The sequence below is a fragment of the Embiotoca jacksoni genome, unplaced genomic scaffold (genome assembly GCF_022577435.1).
Source record: "Embiotoca jacksoni isolate LCO1_2020_lvr unplaced genomic scaffold, fEmbJac1.0.p SCAF_4, whole genome shotgun sequence".
In the NCBI taxonomy this organism is placed as follows: Eukaryota; Metazoa; Chordata; class Actinopteri; family Embiotocidae; genus Embiotoca; species Embiotoca jacksoni.
This window is the reverse complement of record NW_027185392.1, coordinates 988,155-1,006,956: the sequence shown is the minus strand read 5'-3', so window position 1 is coordinate 1,006,956 and position 18,802 is coordinate 988,155. Positions and strand designations below refer to the sequence as shown.

The 18,802-nt window shown below is 45.0% G+C and overlaps 1 protein-coding gene across 1 annotated transcript; it reads right to left on the bottom strand.

Annotated features, from left to right (window-relative positions):
• Positions 1-295: 295 nt before the first annotated feature.
• Positions 296-4,862, bottom strand: LOC138208989 (neuronal pentraxin-1-like). Its single transcript, XM_069167286.1, has 5 exons — positions 4,302-4,862; positions 3,796-4,003; positions 2,795-3,036; positions 2,331-2,510; positions 296-1,805 (listed from the first exon to the last, which is right to left on the bottom strand). The coding sequence occupies exons 1-5, from the start codon at positions 4,719-4,721 to the stop codon at positions 1,584-1,586; spliced, it is 1,272 nt and encodes a 423-aa protein (XP_069023387.1). The 5' UTR covers positions 4,722-4,862; the 3' UTR covers positions 296-1,583.
• Positions 4,863-18,802: the final 13,940 nt, after the last annotated feature.

Below are 18,802 nucleotides of genomic sequence, written 5' to 3'. Positions count from 1 at the left end.
CGAAAGTGGCGCCGTGTGCCACCGTGACTCTGCACTTTCCAATGCACGCAATGCATCTCCCGGCGACAACAGAGCAGCAGGTGGGCGATCTCACACCGTCGCTTCAAGAGGAGTCACGGCACGCGAACACGCAGGCACCCAACAAGCTCGGACTCCGTGACCTTCGCTGCCTTTGGATGTTCTCGCTCGTCAGGCGGTCGACGCGTCCGGGAAAGGTTCCCTTTTTTTTTTTTTTCTTCTTTTCTTTTCTTTTCTCCTCCGCCTCGCCACACAAAGCCAGGAAAACACCGTGACGTTAAGTATCACAATTTTATTACAAAAATTAAATTCTTCATCTCTCAGTTTTTGCCATGCTTGGAGCATATAACAATACAGTAAAAAACCCGGACCCAGAGAAGATAGTAAAGCAGATTTCCACAATGCTTTCCACAGCACTCTGTCATTCATGCTGTTACTATACAGATACTGTAACATTCCTAATACAGAGTAGTACAAACACCTGCCGGAAAAACACGTCATGTCAGATAACAAACTGTAATCAAAGTACATTTACCAGAAGGAACAAGAGAAGAACTCAACCCAGCCCAGAAGGGGAGGGGGGAAAAAAAAGAAGAACAGAAACCAGTAAACACTGAATTTTGCAACTTAAAAAAAAAAACAACAACATACTGAATGTGCTGAATATTTGTACCAGCCCAAGGCACCCAGGCTTCGTAGCAATGTTGGCAAGTTAACGACATTCTCACAGAAACACTTGAAGCGAACGATGATTACGAATCGACTTGACTTTGCAGTGTCCTTCAGAGCGCATGCGCTCGCGCGTGTGTGTGTGTGTGTGTGTGTGTGTGTGTGTGTGTGTGTGTGTGCGTGCCCTCCTCTCCCGGCGCTCCTCTTCATCAGTCACAGTGCAAGTTCCGGAGGGGCGGGGCCAAGTGTGCGTGTGGGGTGGGGGGGGGGGGGGGTGGGGGGGGGGGTCATTGCGAGCTGTGGCGTCAGACGTCACGTCACAGCGCCAAACAACGACAGGAATTGGACGTACAGCGTAATCTCTCCCACTTTCCGGCAGGAAGGGAGGGACGGAGGGAGGGACGGAGGGAGGGAGGGAGGGAGGGAGGGAGGAATGGGGGAGGAGAGGGAAGGGAGGGGGGGAGGGGCGGTTGTGTAATTCCTCACTTGGATTGTGAATTGTCCAAACATAAGGCGCAGATCGCCAGCTGCCAGTCCAAGACGAAACAAGCCAAAAAAACAAAAAAAGCTTAGGTGTGCTCTCAAACAGAACGTCCAAGAAAAAAACACAAAAAAAAAACAACCCGAGAACGGATACTTTCTCACCGAGGCGTCCCAGATGATTTTTTTATTTTTTTATTTATTTTTTTTCCTCGAGGTGAAAAGTGTTGTTTTTGCAAGTGAACACCTAAGAATGATAGAAATCCCAGATTTACTTTATATTTTTTTTTAAGCTTACCGACAACTCAGAAAAGTCTCTTTTACGAACGTCAAAAAAAAAAAAAAAAAATGAAGACGAGGAAAACGACGAAAAAGCTCAGAAGTACACACGGAGAGGCCTCGCCGGGGACGCCGGCTCAGTTGAGCGAACGGCACGGCTCGAAGTGCCACTTGGTGGCGCCGCCGAATATTTCAATGTTGCTCTCTGTCCAGGAGAAGACGTTGCCGGCCGGCGCTTTGCCGTTGCAGCTGGCCAAGTTCTGGATGTCGGTGGGAGAAAGTTTCCTACTCCAGATGTTTAGGTTGGCGAGCTCGCCGACGAAGGCCTGCGTGGCGTCGAAGCCTCCTCCCAACGTGTCCTGGAAGGGGGGGGGGGGGGGGGGGCGGAAAGGAGGGGAAAACCGTCAGTACCGGAAACGAAGGCTGTTCGGAGGGTTTTACAGGTCGACATAACAGGAGCCTTTACACTTTCATCATGTGGGGAATTCTTCAATTTGATCGCAAAGCAAACAACGGATTTTTGCCGTAGGCGGCATCACCCGAGGAGACTTTTCGCTCGGATAAAGCTTCGTCCTGGAAGCTTGTTTGGATCTGACGTGGGGGGAAAAAAAACAAAACGTCTCTTTACTTTACTTCGCTGTGGCTTCTACATCTCGGAAATGTCTCGCCGTGTGCAACAAAAGCGCATTTTTCCCTGCAAATGTAGCCTTTTGGTTTTGTTTCCCTGTCCGAATTCGGGCCAAATTTTAAGGGAGCACCCTCTGACCTCCTCCCTAACGTCTCCGCAGCACTCCTTTCGGTAAATATTCCCACCCTGGCCAAACTTGAGCGTCAGATTATTTGAGTTGTTTGTCAAAGAGTGACGTAATAAGGCGGACACCCACCTGCTCTTGTCCCAGCACCAGCACTCCGTCCGGCTTGATGGGGTGATACGGCGCCAGGTTCTCCCCGCTGCCCCGCAGCACTCCGTCCTGGAAGGCCTCCCACATCCCGTCCCGGGTGGTCCACGTGATGCACAGGTGATGCCACTTCCCGTCGTTGATGAGGAACGGCAGCTTGGCGACCTGGAAAGCGGAGACGTCTCGTGAGTCCCTTTTTCGTCTCTTCCTCCACACGCGCACCTTCCCTCCAATCCGGCTGAATCACTTCCCCCTCTCGCACGTCTTCCTCCTCTATAAAAAGGTTGCTGCTTCTCTCGCTCACCTTACCGCCTATTTTTTTTTTTTTTTTTTTATTCCTGGTGCAGAGAAGTTACTCTGACTCATCCTTAAGCGTTACAGCTTCACAACAGGGCTCCCCCTGCGCAACAATGAAACGTGCGATTCGAGCGCGACAACTTTGTCGTTACCTTGTCGTTGATGAGGATCTCCATGGGGTTGTTGCCCCACTCGATCAGCACCAGCTCGTTGGACTGGCCCGGCACGGCGTAGGAGAAGGGCGTCCCCACCCCGGGCGAGGCGTTGGACTTGATCCACAGGCACACGCTGAAGGAGTACATCTCGGGGAGGCTCCTCTTGGCTTTGGCGTACATGTAGTTGGTTCTCAGGGGGAAAGTGAGCTGGAACTGGTCCGTGTGACGGCCGTCTTTACCTGCGGGCGAGATTGAACGTCGGTTAGTGGGCCCGGATCTGTCAAGCATTTCACTTCTTTATGTAGGGGTTAAAAGACTTCCTGCGTTCATAAGCCATGTTAAAGACTCGTGATTTTTATAGAAGGAGTCTCTTTAAATTAAAGGAAATCACAGCTAGTTTGAAAAAAAAAAATACAAATTATTTGTTTTCATTTTGGCACTGTGGCACCTTAATCATCTTTTTTTTAATTTATTTTTTTTACAGTAATTATCAGTCTCCTGCGAAAGATGTCTCCTCCCTCTCCCTCTCCCATACAAGCTACGCACGCGCATTTGCACGTGTTGAAATCTTGATCAAACCTTCTGATTTATGCGCAACGTTTCTTAACCTCTGACCTCTGCCAGAAAAAAAACAAAAACAAAACAAAAATCCCCTCCTGTGCATAAATATGACTCATAAACAAGTGAGGCAGTCAGGTTTTCTGGCAGTGAAAGGCATCAAGTCAGCGATGCAAAAGTGCAAACAGGTCTTGAGATATGCAAAGCAATGCAGCTCTCCTCTCCTCCCTCATGATTTCTACGCGCAACGTGACGGTTGCGGCACCGTGAGAAGGTTTTTTTTTTGGGTGGGTTTTTTTTTTGGTTTGTTTTCTGTCCTTGAGATCAAAAACCAATTAAATCGAACCTAATCTGTTTGCAAACTCCTTGTAAAGCAGCACCGAGCAGTTTTGAAGTCCTGCGCGCCCTAAAAAAAAAAATAATAATAAATCCAAACGCACCTTTCTCCAGGTCCGTGATCCGGTGGTGCAGAGTGGTGAGCGTGGACTCCACTCGGTTCCGCTGATCGGTGTCGTTCCTCAACCCGGGCTTGCTCTCCTCTAACGTGTTGACCCGGGACAGAACCTGCTTCTCCATGTCGTCTATCTTGTTCTGCAGCAGGTCCTTCAGGCTGTTCGCCTGCGCCGTGTTGTTGCCGCGGCTGTACTGCTGCACCGGACAGAAGGGAAGACAGACAAGAGTGTTAAGAGACGGGGACAGAGGGGGGACACTTTTGAGTTGTTAGAACATATTCTGCCTCCTGCTACCCGCCTTTATTTTACCGCCTGCGTGTTTTTACGCGCTGCGGCGCATTATGCAGGACGCCGGTTTACTTTACACGACGCCTAAACAAAACACATGTGGCTCCAGATCAGAGCACCAAACAACCCGCGAGTGAGTCTAATCCGTCAATCTAATGAACCCTTGGAGGATCATTTCATTAACTCCCGCCCTCCTCTCTGCTCACCTCCAGGTTCTCCAGTCTTTGTTTGAGCGTCTGTAAAGTCTGTCCCAGCTGCGCCAGCGTGTCCGTGGTGCCCCGAGATACATCCCCCATCGTGTTCTTCGACCCGGGCCGCCTCCCGCCGGGTCCTCCCGCCGCCGGGAGGCTCTGGCTCTCGCAGCGCGTCAGCTTGGACGTTAGTTCCCTGATTGTCTCCTTTTGGTTCACGATGGTCTCCTTCTGCTGCAGCACGGTCTCCCGCAGCTGGATGATGGTGGTCTTCAGGTCCTCCGCCGGCCCGCTGTTCTGCATGGTGGCCGCGCACAGGTCCATATCCTTGGGCACCGACGTGCAAATGAACTGCGTCTGTCCGAAGTCTTGCGAGGAGCTCTCCGCAAGAAGCAGGCAAGAAAGTAGAAAAAGTTTCCGCGGGAATCCTTCCATGGTTCCAGGCGTGAGTTGCAGCTCGTGTGAGTGTGTGTGAAAGTGTACGTGTGTGTGTGTGTGTGTGTGTGTGCGCGTGGTGTTTCAGAGGTTTCAGCACCACGGAGCTGTCCACTGAAGCTGTGAGCCTCTTGCCGCTGTGTGCAAGTTTATATAGCGGACATAGCGCAGCGCAGACTCACCGCATCACCGAGGGGAGGCAGCGGCTTCTGCTCTACCTCCACAGTCCAGCCCCTTATTTAAGGTCGTACTCAGTGCTTCCCCGCGGGCAGCTTTTACAGTTACACACAGAGAAGAGTTTGCACTATAGCAAAGGGACTGTGAGGATGAAGAGTCAGACACGATGAAGAGCAGTTCACATGAATCAAACGCTGCTCTTAATCCACGTAATTTGAAGACGCACAGATTTATGTACAATTGCATCTAAGTAAATTGAAAGACGAATTCAGATCTCAAATTCAAAGATGCATAAATCAGAGTTGAATCTCTGTTGTGGCTTTTAAAGGTGGAGCTGAATTGAACTGCGTCGTAAACTCTGGTTGAAGAAATTTCTGCCTTAAATTCAGGCCTAAAAATCTTATTTTACAGTCCTTTATTCATAAATCAGGCATTTTAATTTAAATTAACTGAACTAGAAAAAATGTATCTGAAGAAAAAAAGAAGGATTTCACTTTTTATAAAAAATAATTTGACAACGGGGGGGATCTTTCTATGAACAAGGCACATTATTTTAGAAAGTGATCAAACTTTTATGAAAAATAACAACTAATTGTGTTTGATAAAATATTTAAGTAAAAAGTACAATATTCCTCTTTAAACGAGTAGAAGTGTAAAAAAAGCATAAATGAAGTGTCTTAAAATTCAAAGATGAAGATTGAGAAAGATAAGAAACATTTTGTAAATTTGAAAATGAGAAATAAAACGTTTCCTCAAATTACAAATTAAAAGTTGACTACACGAGCATTTAAACACAGTCTTGCTCAGTTCAGTCCTCTGGTGGGTCTCGCTGCTTTAACACGATGTCTTCTGTTATATTACGGATGTCTACGTTGTGAAACTTTCAGTCCACCTTAAATGAAAGCCGCTCCCCATCCTCCAGAGGAGTCTGTCCCACGGTCAGAGTCCCCACCACAACCTCTCACTTTCTCTCATCCTCTCTCTTTGGCTCACGCACCTTCACTGTAAAACCGCACCTCCTCATGCCCAAAAGAAAACCCTGTGGTTTAGGCTCCAGCGTGTGTTTGTCAGTTTGGTTACAGTACAACAGGCTGCTCACATTTCCACCAACACGTTGTAAAAGTGTGTGTGTGTGTGTGTGTGTGTGTGTGTGTGTGTGTGTGTGTGTGTGTGTGTGACGCCTTCAGAAAGAAGCAGCGTCCGCTCTGCGGCTCCGTGACAGAGACGTCTGATGGCAGTTCTGTGAAATCCCACCACCAGCAGAGTGGAGGCGCTAAAAGGAAAGTAAAATGTTCCCAAATAATTAAACCGAGCGTTATGTAATTGCCCCCGTGGCTCCCAAAGTAATAAATAAGATGCAGAGCGCGGGAAGGGAAGAGCGCTGCGCGCTCTGGCACAGATAGAGTTGGGAAAACCAATCAGCAGCGACAGTGAAGACTGTCAGAATGGATCGTCCTACAGGACCGAGGTTTCCCCTGAAGCAGCAGATAAACTGCAGGCTGTAAGAACAATGAAAGGGAATACTTATTTCTGCCGCACAAGTTTTTTTTATCGTGACGTGAGATACACCTGTCGGTGCACTACGATAAAATGTGAAATAGACACGCCCGTCCACTACGGAAAAACGTGAAATCGACACACCCGCCCACTACGGAGAAACGTGAAATAGACATGACCGTCCACTACGGAAAAACGTGAAATAAACACGCCCGTCCACTACGGAAAAACGTGAAATAGACACACCCGCCCACTACGGAAAACGTGAAATAGACACGCCCGTCCACTACGGAAAAACGTGAAATCGACACACCTGCCCACTGCGGAGAAACGTGAAATAGACACGACCGTCCACTACGGAAAAACATGAAATAAACACGCCCGTCCACTACGGAAAACGTGAAATAGACACGCCCGCCCACTACGGAAAAACGTGAAATAGGCACCCTTAACGCTCAACAAAAACATGGTTGAGGTTAGAAAACAAAAAACAACTCAACAAAAACCTCCTGCATTCGAACCTCATCATCCCACATGACAGTCAGTGACAGTGACTGATGAAAAATGTCTTTTATTGCCTCCGACCTTGATCACATGATCCCACGTCACATGACATTTACGTGCGTGTAAGTTTCACGCTTTTCAAAACGTGTAACTTTCACGCCTGGGCTGCCCAAAGCGTGGCTATTTCACTTTTTTTTTTTTTTTTTTTCCAGTTGTTGACCGGCCTGTCTTTTTCACGCTTTGCCGTGATACCGGGTTGCAGAGACGTGCAGCTCCTGGAGTATCTGCAAAAGAAACTACATGAGCGAGGGAAACAACAAACAATAAACACAATAACTATGTGAGAGATAAAGCATGAAGTAAATGAGATGGAATGGTTCCATGTAAATACATAGAAAGGACCTCAGTGTAACATGTGAGATCCCCCTACAGCCTCGACCCGATCACAGCATCACTGCATCACTGTAGGACAATTCAAGGTCACCTGAGCCAGTTCCCACTATAAACTCTAAAAACTTTGTCAAATAGGAAAGTTTTAAGTCAAATCTTAAAAGTAGAGAAAGTGTCATCCTCAGAGAACCGTTCTATTGGGATGATCTGGTTCTACAAGATCTCTGAGATCAGATGGACTCGGTTATGAAGAGCTTTGTAAATCAGCAGCAGAATTTTATATCCTATTTTTGATCGTAAAGGAAGAAAGAGAAGCTAAAATTAAAATCTTGAATCTCTTCTTTAATCCTGTCAGGACTTTTACTGCTGCAGTTTTTTAAGAGAGTCATTTTTTACATCCTGACAACAGAGAATTACAATAATCCAACCTGGAAGAAACAACAAATGTTTGGATTATAATTTCTGCATCACGCTGAGGAAGGAAGTTCCTGATTTGATATTTATATTACGTAGATGAAAGAAATCAGTCCTGGAAACCGGCGTTATCTTTTGACTTCTCCAAACCAACAAAAAAAACGGTGAAACATTAAAACGATTTGAGTGAGAAACGTAGACAATTAATACGATAACTTTTAGACCAAAAGAGACGAGAGAAGTCTTGAGATCAGGTGTGAAAACTCCAAGAAGTATTCATAGTTTGAGACTAATCCTCGTTTTTTTTTTTTTTTATTAAAGATGGACAATAAAACCAGCTCTACTTTTAGATAATTGCGATGGTTTTAAACTCTTATACGAGTAAATATAGTGCATTTATTGCTTAAATAGCCCTTTTGTGACTTACAATCAGCCTCCACCAGCGAGCGCCCAGGACACCGACCTCTCCCACCTCTGTCGTTAACAGCAGGTCGTATGAAGAGTCATCGGCAACTGTCTTAATAACTAAAGAGAAGTCTCGGGTTTGCTGCTCTGAGACAAACGTCCTCTCCACCAGAGCGCTGCTTAAAAATGTGGCATCACACCAGAAAGAAATGTTTTTTTTTTTTTTTTTTTAACCAAACCCCATTCATTTACTTCTGTTGCATTTCAAGAGGCGGTTTTCGACTCGCACGTGACGTCGCGGCGGTCGGTGGCTCGGGTGGGATGAAAATTGACACAGCAGTCCGCTTTAATTTGTTTAATCATCAATCCGGCGCGTTGTAATCGCCGAGGTGTCGGGCTCGAAGGCGGGAGGCGGCCGATAGAACAAATGGTTAACGGCAGAGTCTAAATTGTTGGGCCGCGAGACAGGCGTTTCACAAATTCTCCTGATCTCAGCACATGCACCGTTAACGAGTTTGAAATGCTCTGATGTTGATGAGAAAACATTCTGCGACGCTGAGGTTACGAAAACGGATGAGCGCCGCCACATGCTGTACATCTACTCAATATTTATCTCCCACCCCCACGCGATAAAGAAGTGCTACAACGCCATATGTTCAGCCATGTTTCCCGCCGCGTGCCTGCCGCCTACTCTGCGGCAAAAAATTACATTAATGAGACGTCAATCAAATTTCACCGAACTCTCCAAATTTGGCGGCATGTTTGCAGGCATATTGTTCGAGGTCGACATCATTTCTGTGTGCCGGTCCACTACAGCAAAACGTGAACTAAACACGTCGGTCCACGACAGAAAAACGTGAGATAGACACGCTGGTCCACTACAGCAAAACGTGAAATAGACACACTAGTACACTACAGCAAAACGTGAAATAAACACGTTGGTCCACGACAGAAAAACGTGAAATAGACACGCTGGTCCACTACAGCAAAATGTGAAATAGAAATGTCGGTCTACTACAGCAAAACGTGAAATAGACACGCTTTGCGCTGTCTAACCGTGACTTATATGTTTTCCTGTAGTGGATGAAAATGAAACCTACTGCATGTTTAGAGCCTTGTGATTTACAGGAAAATGAAACTTGTGGCTACAACATGTGGTTGAGGTTAAGGGAAAAACAAAAAACACGGTTGGGGTTTGGAAACAAAGGGCTCTCCAAAATCTGTGGCCGGCTCGCATGCGAATTGTTGAGGTCGACTTGGTGTCTGTGTGCCTGAAAGCAGTTTGTGTTCTGGTGGGACTCGGATGTTTTGCAGCTGGTTTTCTTTGGCGAGTTCTTTGTTCATGTTTTGGTTTTCTGAGTTTTTGAACCGTTGGAAGGAGGAACGGTTCAAAGAGCACGAGGTCAGATACATCAGCCGGCAGGGCCGAGCCGAACTCCGGGGGCTGCGCTGTGGGGGAAAAGACAAAAAAAAAAAAAAAAAAAAAAAAGGGTCTGAAATCCATAATGATCCATCTCTCTGCAGGCTCGCTGAATAATGCAAAGCTTTATAATAGAACCCACTCTGTAATGGCAGAGACAGATAAGAAGCATTTCACACGCTGGCAGGAAACCGCCTGCTTATTTATCCGGCATCTGCACAGGCAGAGGTAAGATGAGGGGGGTGGGAGGTTTACTGTATTACTGACAGTGCAGCACAAACACAACAAGAATGCAGGTGGGGGTTGCATGTCGCTGCAGCAAGTGGTTTTAAAACTATATCTTCCTGCTTTTCTTTGATTTAATTCTCTTGCCTCTCTCAAAGGAAGTTTTATTTTCATTTAATAAACCCATTAACTTCCCCTGTTTGCTCGCTCCGTCCAGATTCCTTAAAAGTAAGCTTTACCCCCCCCGAGCACACTTCACCACTCCACTTCTGAGGATTAATACGCGCCGCCAGGTAACCGAAGCCTCGACGCGGCCGCTCCGCCGTCTCCGCTGCCTCCACACCGATGTCTCCATTTGAGCTGAACCACAGGAGGAATATCTTGTTCTGCCGAGCCTTTAATTCCCTCCACACGCCCGTTCGCAGATGAGTCACAGGACTAAATGACCGTAACCTTCGACAATAACTTCTCGGGCTCGGAACGTTGTTTTATTGACGTCCAGTCGCACCACAGAGTCGTTCACTAACTTATTCCCCACTCATTAAAATCCAAAGTGACATAAACAAATACCGGCCGGCATTACCGCGTACCACTGGGCGCTAAGCTAATCTCATCATAATTCTCCGAGGCCTGCACATTAACGCCGCTGCTCCGACAGCGCTGTTCATCAAGCCGCTCGGCGCTGGCCTCGTTGGACTTCCTCCAGAAACAACATTTCCCCCCATTAGGCCCTCGACTCCATGAGTTCGGGGCCAAAAATGTGTCCGAGAGAAGAAGAAGAAGAAGAAGAAGAAGAAGAAGGGGGAGGAGGAGGAGGGATCTGGTCCTTAAGATGAAACACACTGAAATGATTGATGTGTTGTTCAGGAGGAATGTGTTGGTGTTTTAGATGCACTTCTTTTTATGGTGCTGGAGAGAACAGGTTCGACGACATTAAGAGCCTTGGAATTTTTTAGAAAGCTCCCGAGTTCACGAGTTGTGACGGGTTTGCGGACATTTTGAGAAAGTTGGAGGTCATCGAAGTTGATTTTTTTTTTTGTTGAATTGTAAGGTAATTTAGGTATTTTAAGTTCATCTTCTTTTCCTGTCATTCTGCCTCTTGCTGATTTGTTAGCGTCTGTGGCTTCTGAACGTTGTCTACGTTACCATTGCCGAAGCAATGGTGTTCTTACGACATAACTACTGTAAACACATACTGTATATGAAAATGAGGCCAATGTGAAAGTGCCTTCAACTGCAATACCACCGAGAGCCGCTGGAGGTTGGCTCCAAAAAAAGCCTCCGGCTCCATTGACTCCCATTCAAATATATTTTGTACATTAGTCAATTTAGACTCGTTCTCCAAATTACTTCCGCATTAGTTTTCTTACCAATCTTAACATAATTGTATCGTTATTTAGATATCAGGCCTCGAAAAGCGGCATTATCTGGGGGCGTGTCTGTTAGATTGACAGGCCTGTGGTGCAGCCAGGTTTCGCTGTAGTGGGCGGGTCTTACTGTCCCGAGGTTCCCAATCAGATGGACCCACTACAACTGAATACAACTGAAGTATCACCACTCAGCGGTTAAGTTGTCTGTTCTTAAACTAATTCTGCTTCAAGAGGATCCAACGAGCTCTTTTTCTGAAGTTTGGCTTTAAATCTTTTACTTTTATCGGTGCAGATAAACTTTCTGTGGTTTTAATACTATGAATTTTCCGTTTAAATCCACGAGAGTTAACAGGGTTTCGGAAACTCTTTAAATGTTTCATTTTATCACCAAGATGAAAACATTTTCTTTTCATAAAAAGGATAAACCGCACCGTAACATCTCTCAGGGTGTGTGAACCGGACTTCTAACATTAATAGAGGTCACTTTTTTTTTTTTCCTCCTCTTGTTAAAATGTTTACAATACGTGACTCTAAAACTCGCATGCTTTTAAATCTGAACCGTTTTCCGGGTTGTTCTGTGGCATCATCCCGACAGAAATAAACATTAAGCCTTCTAAAATTTTACAGGGAGCCATAATGGAGCAACAGTTACCACGAAGCGTGCGGTCTTAAAGACAAGCCGGAGCACTTAGCGTTTAGTAGCGAAGCGAGGCCAGTGCACCGTGGGAGCAGGTGTGTTTTAGGACTCAATAACTTTTTGAAGATGAAACGCTGTAAAGCAAAAAGGTCTGAAGTGGAAGCCAGTAATAGAGGTGGGGGGGGGGGGGGGAGGAGAGGGAGGGGGGGAGAGGGGGGGGGAGCGAGCTCGCTGCACATGCCCTCTCAATTACATCAAGTGACCGAAGCGTCTCCTTGTAAAATACAACGTCATGGAGCCTTGATTTCTCCCAAAAGGAAATTAGATTTCCACCGAGGCTGAAGTGAGCTCAGTTTGCAGAGAAGGGAGAGAGAGAGAGAGAGAGTCGACGAGATTTCATCAACACCTCTTTGATCAGTGAGGTTCCCGGTCTTGTGTCGTTAATATTAAATTCTTTTCAACTCAAAAGGAGCCGAAAGTCTCACAGCATATGTCAGAGTTTCCATCATGTTCGTGTTGGATGTCATGAAGGAAGTAGGGTTGTTTTGTTTTCAGCACAGACCGCGTATAAAAGTGTTCGTAGCTCCCGGGTCTGAAAAATTGAGGCCGATGCAGAAGTGCCTGAAGCTGCAATACCACCGAGTGCCAGTAGAGGGTGGCTCCAAAAAGCCTCCGGTTCCGTAGACTCCCGCTCAACTTTTCTCAGGAAATTCTAAGCCATTAAAAAAGTTTTCTGCATGTCATTCGCTAAATTCACTCTTCCAGATTAGTGTTCTGGCCGTTTATCTGAAAATAATCCCGTCCTGCTCCAAACTCGCTCCGAACTGGCATGATGACCAGCGGCCAAATTCCGAATTCGAGGAAATTTGAAACTTTGATGGAACCAAATTAACATTCGAAATGTAAGGAACTGTTCGAATTTAAAACGTCCAATCCATATGCGCAGCAGACCGTTTGATGTTGACGGCAAAGTAGAATAAAGACATTGCTGTGACGTCGCCACACAAGTGTTGCGCGGGAGTACGAATGATTTGAATTGCGTGTCATTCGTTATTAGTTTTTAATGTCTTTTTAAAAAAAAAAATTTAAACAGCCCTGGCAGATCGCTGAAGGTTTCCCAGCGCAGCGGAGGTGGACCTCCACCCTGAGAGACACACAGAGATCAGAGGACAGAAACACAGCAGAGACTCTCACACTGAGCTGGAAACAAACAGCTGCTCAGATATTAAGGAAAAATAACACAAATGCAATATTTCAAATCAAAAGCCCTACAGTTTCACACAGGGTGCAGCCACATGCTGGGTTTTGACTTAGACAAGTGTTTCTTTCAGCAGGGGCAGCGGGTCCCAATCGAAGGGGAATTTTATTTTGTATCTTATATTAGATTATATTTTACACTTTTCATAAACACTCAAGAGTTGCGCGCACTGCAGAAGTCATTTAGGGAACCTATGTGTTGATATAGATACAGAAAATCCCCAGCACGTTGCTAAATTTAAACTGTTCTGATACAAAATGTGTGTGTTGAGTATCAGTTTGTTATTGTTCACGTGAAAGAAGCCGATTCAGCTGCTTTGGGTGGAGCTCAGCAATGTCAATAAATGTTACTAAACATAAACTCGGGCACTTTTTTTTTTTATCAAAGTAGCTCTCGGGGGAGAAAAGGTTGGAGACCGCTGCTCTACAGTGTCCTCATCATTCAGATTTACGTCTGCATTATTTAACCGTGTTGAAGCAACACTCGGAGATCTCGGCGTCGTACCACACAGTTTATTTCTATACGACAAATCAGGGGCAGCGATGAACTGCTCATGAATAATAAAGACGTGAAAGGTTTTCTTGATGACTGTCGGCTCAAACCCGCTGCTTAACAATGCCGATGTTGCATTAATACTCAGCACTGATCAAGGGAGACCTCCGCATGCTGTTGCTTTTCACTGGAATCACACCTTCAGGGATCGTATGGGAAAGCATTCCCTTTTCTATGCACCACTTCCAGTGAAAATCTCTCGCGTTTAGTGCTGCATGTTCACCGACGCCCTTCCTCTGTATATTTTCTGTGTGAGTGAGCATTGAGGACCTTGAGAATTGACAGCTGAGCCGGGGTGCAACTCTTTTAAAGCCGCGCTGAGATGTTGCCCTTTATGTAACTTTGATGTTGCAACCAAGGCCACTTGACATTCTCCCTGTTTCTTTTACAAGGCGCTCACTCTGAAGCCCAGAACAGAGAAAAGGCTGCTTTGTTAGACTCATGTCTCATTAATCATTACTACTGTCTTGCAGAGATACACAGACACACACACCCATCTATCTATAGCTCAGTTAAAAAAAAAAGTGTGTGATACACCTGTCAGTCCACTGGAGGATTCCGTGTCGGGCATTTCAAGAAAAAAAAATACTTTTTCAGAAATCGCTCTGAATCAACTATTGTCTTTGAGTTGAGGGTTGTTGTTTGCGCTGCACCAACATCAAACTCAGCTCATTTTGGAGCCAACCTCCAGTGGCACTCGGTGGTATTGCAGTCGAGGGCTCTTCCGCCATTGACCTTATCTTTTTTTGACATGGAAGTTACGTCAACAGCTGGCATTACTGCCACCACTCTTCTGACCAGAGTAATGCATTACAATGACGCTCGCGTATAGAAATCGATTTTTATATATTTTAATTACTTTTTCCAAACATTCGAAAATCGTGACCCATCCCTTGTCGGTGTGACACTCTGCTTTGCCTCCCAACAACATCCCTCTTTGTTCTTATGACCTTCTATCTATATATTTATCTATCCACCCATCGATCCATGTATCCATCTGTCCATCCATCCATCCATTTTCAGGGTTGTATTACATTCACTGTTCAGTTGATGATTCAGTGCTTCGTGGCCTTTCATGAAACAAAACACCGTCTCGGCTGTCTGAAGTGCTCTGAACTGGTTCGCTCTCAGACCCGGCCACTCCACGACGCCTACACCTCTCAGCGTGTTTGGAAAAGGTGAAGCTGCTGCTCACTGTTGCGGCAAACGCTGCTCACGCTTGGAGTGTGGACTTGTTCAGTTAATGAGTGTGAACATGTGGCTGCTGTGTCTTCTCCAAGGAACAAAGCCTGAGCACTCATCCCCGGTGTGTGTGCGTGTGTGTGTGTGTGCGCGTGTGTGTGTGTGTGCACACGTGTGTGTGACAAGTGCCTGTCACAACCCCTTCCACGGCCTGCTTTGTCAAATTCAAAGTGACATCGCCATTATTGAAGACATCACTTCAAAACTCGAGGTCGCGGTCAATCTGCCCTCATCTCCCTCCTCTTCCTCCTCCTTCACTCCCCGTCGTCGTTGATTTCTCTCTGCCTATTTCACACGTGTACACGTTATAACGTTGTCCATTCAGCAAAACCAGGTAACCATTTTTATCCAGTTACCTTTCAGAAAACGGCGACACCAGAGCTGTCTCCGTCTCTTGTGCTTATTTCTGGAAAGAGTAGATTTTTAAAAAATTAAATAAATCGTTCACCAAGGTGACCGTCTTAACCTGCTGACGCCGCGGTGAGTAATCTCTCAGCGAGAATCACCTTCATTTCGCTGGGAGGAAGACTCGCATGGTAGACGGCCACATTCATTCAATTGACTGGGTCTCGTCTGGTCTAATATGAACTCATTGATCAGGGATAAAAGGAGGCATGTCTGGAGGATGTGTGCTCCAGGACGCCTGTATTCGGTCATGAATGAATAGGTACATGTGTAAGTGGCTATCGATTATCTTGTCAGTACGAGCTGCTGGCGATTACAGACGAATCCCAGGAACACGGCGATAATTATCGACAAAGCCGTTTGGCAGGTTTTTTATTAAGCAGGTTGTTGTCTTGTTTAAAATCCTGCATTTAAAGCATTTCTGGTGGCTTCACTACTGAAACCTCTGCAGGTTGCTAAGATATATTCCACAATGCAACAGCACAAAAATCATTAAATAGCCCGTGTACACGTAGTGTTAAATGAAGACGTTGGTGTTAACATGGTGAACACGGCGAGAGCCATAGTTGGAGAAATTATGTTTTCAAGTTCCATCCCAGGCTCGCGAGTGCAAAGCTTTGCCTCGAGGGAAATTCTTCAAATTTGGCACAAATGTTCACTTGGTCCCTATGATGAACGGATTTGATTTTGCAGGTCAAAAGTCAAAGTTAAAGTGACCTTAGGTTGTCCCATTATTGTGAACACGATCTCTCCGTAACAGCTTGAGGAGATTTCTTCAAATTTGGCACAAACGTTTACTCGGAACCAAAGATGAACTGATTTTGGTGGTCAAAAGTCAAAGTGATCCCACATCCGTCCCATTCATTGGAAGTACGATCTCTCAGAAATGCGTTGAGGCTCGCTCTTCAAATTTGGCACAAACATTCACTTGGATTTAAGGTAGAACTGACAAGGTTTTGGTCATTATAGGTCACTGTGATATCCTTTATGTCCAATTATTATAAACGCCTTATCTCCGGAACACCATGAGAAACTTTCGGCAAATTTGGCACAAACATCCACTTGGACTCTATGATGATTTGAAGAGATTTTGGTGATCAAAGGTCAATGTGACCTCCCGTCTGTCCCATTATTGCGAGCAATATCTCAGGAACACCGTAAGGGACTCTCTTAGAATTTGGTACAAACATTTACCTGGACTTAACGAAGAACTGATACGATTTTAGTGATTTTAGGTCACTGTGACCTCATATCTTTCCCATTATTGTGAGTGCAATATCTCAGGGACACCTTGAGGGGATTTCCTCAAATTTGGCAGAAACGTTCACTTGGACTTGATGTAACCTTAGAACAATTTGGTGGTCCAAGGCCACCACGACCTCACAAAATACATTTGTGGCCATAACTCAAGTTTCCATTTGCTAATTATGCCCAAACCTCACGCAAATGTCTGATAGGATAAAATGATGAAGTGATGCCCTTTTCAGTCCAAGATCATCACTAAACGTAATCTTACAGGTTGTAGTTCCTGTTTGGTTGAGGTAAGTCAAATTTAAAAAAAACAACCCAGATGAATACTTTAATAATATGATTTATTTTGCTATTTTGTATTTGTCGCCTCTGTCTTTGCCCACAGCATGTGACAGTTACCTACATCCCCAAACAAAGCCTACAGCCTCAGACCCTGTAGCTGCTTTACCCTGCAGCTACTGCCGGTAAGTTGTAGCTTCGGCCTGAGGCAGGTTTATCGTTATAGCTTTACATGAGGCATAAAAACCGATAAAACATAAGAGAAACACAAAGCTATATAAAAGAAAAAAAACACATAAATACAATATATAACCTGTAAAATAAAACTAAGTTACAATAGAATAAGGTCGATTAAACAGCAGAAGACAAATTATAGAGCAGTAAAAGTTATGAACAGGAGTTTGTGGCTGTGAGATTCAGCCTCCAAATTCAAACCTGGACCGAAGACTCCACCAGCCAGCAGCTGCTGAAATATAGGTAAACATTTATGTTTCACTCAATATCACTCAAGCACAGTTATTTAATAAGACTGGCCAAGTTATCTTTATTGATAACATTTGTTTCACAAAACAAAATAAATTGTACATCCCTTGTTATTTTGACCTGACCAAGCATCAAGGGGCAATTTTTTTTCAACTCAGTCATATTAACTCAATCCACACATGATATAAGACCACACACTGAACAAGAACCATTTTTGTTATATAAATGTCTTTGTTTGTTAATGGTGTTTGTTTTTCCAACCACTTAAGTTAACTCGATTATTTGTATGTTATTCCTACTTTATAATTATTATTTGTTGGAGGCTATATCTATTTTGTTTTTCTCTTAAACCTTAACTAGCAAATTTTAAGAATGGATTTGTTTGAAATCTGCTCACAGTGAAGTCTGAAGATGATCCTGAATAACTCACTCCTCAAAAAGAAAACTTTGGCATTATTTTGAAGAAGCCGGATGAACCCCAGCTCCTTAAACAGACTACAGCAATGAGTCTAAAGAAAATCAACCTGCAACTCTTTTCATTCGTGATATTTTCACGTGAGAATGCATTGCTCCTCTCGATATATTCTCAATATTTTTGGTCTGTTTGTCAGACATTTCATGACACCAACTTGTGCTCCAAGATTCTTTGATGGACAGTCGGTAATTAGAGGTAATCGTCCGTTGCAGCTTTACTAAAGACTACAATTTACAGGGGTTACCACAGGATACCGTGTCAGTGTCACGTTTTGCATCGCCTGTGCGTGAAAAGTACACGCATGCATGACAACGGTCAAAGAAAGAGGTCATGTGACGAAGTGTACAAAGAGTGATGTAGGGACGAGGCGCGGGATGGTAGGATGGAACAAACAAATCCTTGAGTCCAACGTGGATTTCTTTTAGGTACCATAATTATACATCGTGTAACATTTTTTAACTTGCGTCGCTTACGTTAAGTAACTTGTGTACGTATGTAGCGTTGCTTAGCGTACTTTCTTTAAACCCAAAACTTTATGTTTTTCTGAAACTAACCAGGTGGTTTTTGGTGCCTATAAAACACGTGTGTACTTTTTACGCCAAGGCGAGGCGAAATGTGACCCCGACATGGTACCCTCTAGTGGACAGGCGGATGTATTACACATTTTGTCGTGGGGATCGTCCAGGACTCCGCTGTAAGCCAGAATCTGTCCACAGCTTCCTACAACCAAAAAAAAAAATCTAATCTGATATCAACCTCGTCCTCCGGTGAACATCATTTAGCGTCCACGCTGCAGCAATCAGTGCGTGTTTGTCTTTCAAATTCCAGTTGGGGACTCGATGGATTTACAATTCGTCGTCTGTTTTCAGTAAACCTCGAGTGTGAATTATGACGGTTGAGTCTCTCACTGGAGCTGATCATCAGTCTGCAGCACGGTACAAAGCATTAATCACTGCAGCAGTGTTTTTATCGATGTACTGTAAACTTGGCTTGAAAACAGCGAAGGGTCCGATGATTAACGCTGGCGTCTTTTTTTTTTTCTGTTCCGAGACCTTTTATCTTCCCAGAAAGTTTCTCATGTTTTTATGGGCTTTTAG

Bases quoted from the DNA above. Each gene is read 5' to 3' on its own strand.
- LOC138208989 (XM_069167286.1), bottom strand. From the start codon at position 4,721: ATGGAAGGATTCCCGCGGAAACTTTTTCTACTTTCTTGCCTGCTTCTT. The intron at 3,037-3,795 runs GTGCGTTTGGAT...TCTCGCCCGCAG, and splicing joins GATCACGGACCTGGAGAAAG to GTAAAGACGGCCGTCACACG. The intron at 2,511-2,794 runs GTAACGACAAAG...TCCGCTTTCCAG, and splicing joins AGATCCTCATCAACGACAAG to GTCGCCAAGCTGCCGTTCCT.